A 6,000-nucleotide genomic window follows, 5' to 3' on the forward strand; every position below is an offset into this window, starting at 1 on the left:
CTTTCCATCCACAACTACCTTGGTGGCTACAATAGCACATAAAGTGCTTCCTTTCAGCCCCATACAAACAGCTGCTTGCTAGTTAGACTAATCTTAAATTTGATTTGCTAAAGCGTCTTAAGACATTGTATAAAGTTGATCTTGCAATCTCCTGTCATCGCACTGACTGCCCATAACCCTCCACTTCTTCACTGCTGCACAAGAAGTCCAAAATCATTAACTTGCAACCATCCAAATAAACCTTCAAGATATATATTTTACTTACCCATGGCAAATGTGATCAATCCCATTGGCTTGAACAATTAAGAGACCAGATAGGCCATGTTTTTTTTAAAACTGCTTCTCTTATACATTTATGCTTTCAAAATGCACATTATTTCTTCCTCAGCTTCTCTTGCTGCACTGCATACAATTTAAGTGTCTTACTACCATCTTAGAATGTTCCTAGCTATTACATTGGCTGTCATCATGCCTCTTCTGTTAATTACCAAATGTCACCTCTTCATAAAGATGATTCCATGCTTTACTTCAAACCATTACCAACTTGTAAGCAATGCTCCTCACTCTTGTTTCCTGCCCCATATATTGTCTCAGTGACAACTTCTGTGTGGCAGGAGATAGAAAGGAACCCTGTGGATGCTCTGGTAAACAACAGAAGTACACTGCACTGACACATGCATTCTATCTCCAGCTGGCATCTCTTCTTTCTCACTCTCCATGATTCAAGACACAAGAACACATGAAGCTGCCTCATACAGTCAGACCACTGGTTTATCTAGGTCAGCACTATCTATTCTGACTGGTAGTAGCTGAGCTTCAGGTACAGGTCTTTCCTACCTGCTACTACCTGACCCTTTTAACTAGAAATGCTAGGCTCTGAACATGAGACCTTCTGCATACAAAGCAGATGCCCACCCTGAGCTCTCATTCATGATACAGCATAGAAACACAGATGCTGTCCTCCTTTTCTGTCCACTACCCCCTGAACTCTATTATTATTATTAATTTCATTTATATAGCACTTGATTTCCTGCACAAATACTACCATTTACAACTGGAATGCCAATAACAATTTCTTCATACAGCAAAACAAGAATAGTTGAAGGGCTGTATTGTTCAGCATGTGGAGTTCTTTATAGTGATCTCTTAATCCTCACAAAATTTATTTCGATCAGGCCACAATAATTCCCATTTTACAGACAGGGATCTTGAACAGCTGAGAAACTTAATAGAGACATGCCAAAGACCAACTCACAGCTGAGCTGGCACTTTAAAACACATCTCAGATGTCTAAATTAACTGGTTAAAATGTGTTAACAACACTATTTAAATAGACAGCCTACCTTAAACATACAGAAAATGATAAAATCTCAGTTTTAGTGCTTAGAAAAGGCATTTAATGCACTTTAACTGGAAAGTTTGCAAATCTTCCTATACAGGAAAAAGTGTAAAGCCATAATAAATGAATAAAGACTGGTGACAGTGTGGTGGCCATTTCTTAATGGTCACATCAAACTGCTAATTCCAAGAAATACGGCTCTAGTTGCTTTCATCCTGCTAATCTTTTTTTTAAAACTATCTTTCACAATTTTAGTAATACAGCAAATTTAATTTTTATAACAAATTTATAAAATGGTTTGCCACAAATGATTCCAGAAAATACAACTATATTCATCAAAATATTACAGACAGCATAGTTTTCAGTTACAGAAAAATGTTTCACATAGAGACAGCCCAACCATTTTTTGTCACTGGCTAAATAAAAAGATTTGCTCCTAGCTCCAAACCATCTGCAGTAGTTAGTACTGCCTGCTACTATCAGATAAGCAAAATGAACCTTGTGCTTTCTTTCAGGAAGGGGGAGGAACCCTTACCACTTCTGTCCACAAGCAAGTCTAACCAGAGAATCTGTTAAATACTTCCTGAAAGAAGACAAGGCAGTTAGGTCACCTGTTCATAAGCAGAGGAGGATCCAACGTGGCAGGTAAATCTGACAAACAGTAACGGATGACAATTACAATCACTAAGTACACTCAGCTGTTTGTTAATATATGCCAGTTGGAACATGCTCATCTGGCAACTGGGAAAGCTGGGGAAAGTAGGTATATACCAGAAAATGCCCAGGGGGGTTGACAGGGCTCCTCCAAGCACCTAGATCCCCACATTAGGGGATGATGAACAGAGATGCCTCATGGGATGATGAAACTTTAAGAGCACGTGGCCTATAAGATGTTTAAGAACACAATACACAGGGCCTCCCCATCAAATGAGGGCATAAAAAAAAGTTATAAACACTAGGCTGTAAAATGTGGTGATGGGGTCCTTCATTCAGTTCTGTTGGGTTACACTATCAATGAGTTCTGGTCAGAGATCCTACAGCAACACTGGGAATTGGACTCAGCAGAATTTGTTTTTCAAGCAAACATGCCTAGGATCTGGTTGAAACCAGGCCAGTAACCCCTGCCAAATCCCATTGTATATTAATCAACTATGTTAAAATGGGGAGAATTCTGTTATGGTGCCACTAGCACTCCTGTTTTATTTAATCAGAGGTGTGAAACAAACATCTATTAAAACGAAGACAGGGTTAGCGAGAACAGGGTTTTTTTCTACAGGAGATGAAATGAAGGTTTGGTTCCAAGTTTTAAGGGGACACCTCCCTAGCTGGTCCCCCTCACCTGCTTATGCAAAGGTTGCGCTCTAATTTCTACAGAAGTTCGTCCCATGAAAACCTCTGCCGAATACAGAGGCCAAACAGTGAGGGGGAGGGGGCAGAACAGGAGTGACCGTTGACAGGTCCGCCTCAACAGTCCCGCGCCAGGGTCTGGCGAAGGATAGTTTCGGGCCAGGTGTTGCAAAGAAAGGCTGGGGACAGGCGGCAGTGGGTGGGCACTGACATCTGAGGAGCTCCCTCTGAGGGGAAGCGCGGGGGGGGACCGTGGCCGAATACGCGTTGGCGGGGGGGGGGGGTGGCTCCTCGCACACTCACCCAGCGCCACTTGGCAGGCTCTCCGCAGCTGCCCGTGAGGGGGCCGCTTCGCCTCCTTCTCGGAGAGGATCTTCTCCAGGGCCCGCGACACGAACATGCTCTTGGTACGGGTGTCCTGCTGCTCACGGGCCGAGGGCGGCTGCATGGCCGTGACGAGCCGTCGACTCCCGTGCCTGTCCTTCGCCGAAGGGCGGGAAACGGCACTCAAAGACTCCGGCCGCTGCCGGGCTCCATGATCCGGAAGAGACGCGACTCCCTCAGAGGGAGTGGACAGCGACACGGCGCCGCCATGTTGGAACCGTCACGTGACCCTCCTCCGCTTCTTGAGGCCACCTTATCGAACGACTCTCGCCCTGTCAGAGCTAGTGACGCCAGGGGGCGGGGCTTGGCTCCCAGGTGGGAGGGAGAATGGGCGGAGCTTGCTTGTCCACGCTCCGGATCCTTGCATTCTTGGGTTGTTAATTTTTGGGAAGGAATCGAAGCCTGTACATTTACAGCGTTGTACATTGCGTTAGTCTGTACATTAAAAATGTTAGTCTGTACAGACTAATGTTAGTGGTTTAAGTTACCGTTCTGCTGTGCTGCAAATGTCCCAGTCAGTTTGATGGTATGAGAGAGAAGTCTCCCTCTGCTGAGGACTAGTAGCATGATACAGCAAGTAGAATTGTAAGGTGAAAAGGCGTAAACTTCGGCTCAAATCTTTGCTCGCGTTTATAATCCCCCTGTGATGTTTTTGTACGGCGCCCTTCCAGCGAGGAGCTCAAGGCGGATCGTTATAAACCAGCTTTGAGAATGTGCATGAAAAATTGCTCTTACTTAGGATCGCTTTAAGGGTTTCAATATTAATTCCATGGACGATAGAACACAGAAACTTCGTTTTAGACTTGAGGCCAACTATCGAATACGTACGAAGGGCAACGTAGAGGAGATTGTGACCGCTCAGATTCAGAATATAGGGCGAGATAAATCCAATATCTTCTCCTTTTGATTTCTTTATGTCAGACGAGGATCTGGAAGCGCCAGGTTCAAATCCCCACTCTGCAATTCAAGCTGGCTGGGTGACCTTGGGCCATCCTCTGTCAGCCTATCTCACAGGTTCACATGGGTAGCCGTGTTAGTCTTTCTGTAGCAGAAAAGAGCTATACTGACCTCTGCTCTTTTCTGCTGCTACAGACAGGTATCGAAAGGAGCAGTGACTCATGAAAACTCATACCCTGCCACAAATGTTGTTAGTTTTAAGGTGCTACTGGACTCTTGCTCTTTTCTCCTCTCACAGGCTCACTGTTGTGAGGGGATGGGAATAGAAGAGGGGAGAACAATGTTATAATCTGCTTTGGGTCCCTGTTGGACTGAAAATCTGGGTATAAATCTGTTTTTTGAGAACCACTGTGGTGACAGTTGGGCTAAGATCTAGATTGTTGGACTAGGATCTGGAAAACCCAGGACTGAATCCCCACACTGCCATGGGAACATGCTGGATGAGCAAGGAACACAAACCTCTATTAAATAACTCTCAGGTTAACCTACCTCACAGTGTTAAAAAAAAACGAGGAGAGAAGAATGCCACTTTGGGTTCTTGTTGGGGAGAAAACAGGGTTATAAATGAAGTAAACAAATAAATAATTGTGAGGATACAGCCTTTGTGCCTGCTTCTGCAATGGAGGGATTACAGTGGCCATCACAAAGCTGGTGTAAGGTGAAACAAGGATTGTAACTCTCTTTGTATGCCAAACTGTGACATGCTACTGAAACATTAATAATTTGGCAGTAAAACAGCTGAAGGGACAGATATTCATATGTACTAATTCCCACCTTTTTTTTTAAAAAAAATAGCTTTTTAAAGATTAACTGATATATTTTAGCAGAACCTTTGTGGGTTACAGCTCACTTTATCAGATTCATGAAGTAATTCTTACATGACCACAGAGACACATATATGGAGGGTGGAACCTGAGTCAGCAACCCAGGAGTTTGCAGGGAAGGGGTGGAGGAGGAATTAGGGAGACATTGTGGAGGCGGGAGCAGGAAATGGAGAAGGGCTAACAAACAAGAAGCTAAGGAAAGGATGAAGCCATCCTTAAACCACCACAGTAAAGTGAAATACTGTGTGAAAAATACATCATCTACTCAAGTAAAAGAAACAGTTGATGTTAATGAAAGCCCAAAGTGAATGTGATTTCAAAAAGTGAATTCTAAAGTTATCATCTTAACCTCTGCCACACATTCACTAGACAAGACTCCATCCTTTAGGGCAGAGATGGGGAACCACTGCAGTGGCCTTCCCGGGCCCAGCTGGCTGCTGGGGATCTGCGGGCCAGCCGCGCTGTGTGCAGCCCTCCCTGTGCCCAGCTGGCTGGTGGGGATCCCTGGGCTGGGCGCGCCATGTGCCAGCCTCCCTAGGCCCAGCTGGCTGGCATGGATCCCTGGGCCAGGTGTGTTGCACACCGGCCTCCCTGGACCCAGCTGGCCAGCTGAGGTTGCTGGGCTGGGCCGCGCTGCATAGTGGCCTCCCCAGGGCGGCTGGCTGGCAGGGGTCATGGGGCCCAGCCGCACTGCTGCAGCCTCCCAGGATCGTTGCAGGGGTCACTGTGGAAATTCAAGTAAGTTTTCCCCTCCTTTATTTCCCTTTCTATTTCTTTCGCCCTTTTTGTTTTCCTTTCTTCTCCCTCTTTCTTTCTTTCCCTTTCTCCCCCCCCCCCAAATTCTTTATTTCCATTTCTTCCTCCATTTCTTCCCCTTTCTTTATTTCCTTTTTTCCCCCATTTCTTCCCCACATTTTTAATTTCCTTTTCTTCCCTCTCATTACTTTATCTCCCTTTATTTCTCTCTCTGTGTCTCTGGAGCCTGAGTGGTGGGTGTTGTGAAGGATGGCTGCTGGGGTACGTGGGTGCCTTAGGTCTGGTGGGAGCAGCTGCAGTTTCTGCATGAAGGGAGGCAGGGGTGGCAGGGGTTGGGAGTGGGAGCCAGCTACCACCAGTTCACTTTCCACTTGATTATTCCAGATGATGTGG

At 45.5% G+C, this 6,000-nt stretch overlaps 1 protein-coding gene across 3 annotated transcripts in view; it reads right to left on the reverse strand.

Annotated features, from left to right (window-relative positions):
- ARFGEF2 (ADP ribosylation factor guanine nucleotide exchange factor 2) overlaps positions 1 to 3,331 on the reverse strand; it is a 65,093-nt gene extending 61,762 nt beyond the window's left edge. For all 3 annotated transcript variants that reach the window (XM_060230827.1, XM_060230826.1, XM_060230829.1), the window contains exon 1: positions 2,990 to 3,331. In XM_060230827.1, coding sequence (XP_060086810.1) covers positions 2,990 to 3,134 — 145 coding nt within the window. In that variant the 5' untranslated portion in view covers positions 3,135 to 3,331. The remainder of the gene's footprint in view (positions 1 to 2,989) is intronic.
- Positions 3,332 to 6,000: the final 2,669 nt, after the last annotated feature.

The sequence above is a fragment of the Heteronotia binoei genome, chromosome 2 (genome assembly GCF_032191835.1).
Source record: "Heteronotia binoei isolate CCM8104 ecotype False Entrance Well chromosome 2, APGP_CSIRO_Hbin_v1, whole genome shotgun sequence".
NCBI lineage: Eukaryota > Metazoa > Chordata > Lepidosauria > Squamata > Gekkonidae > Heteronotia > Heteronotia binoei.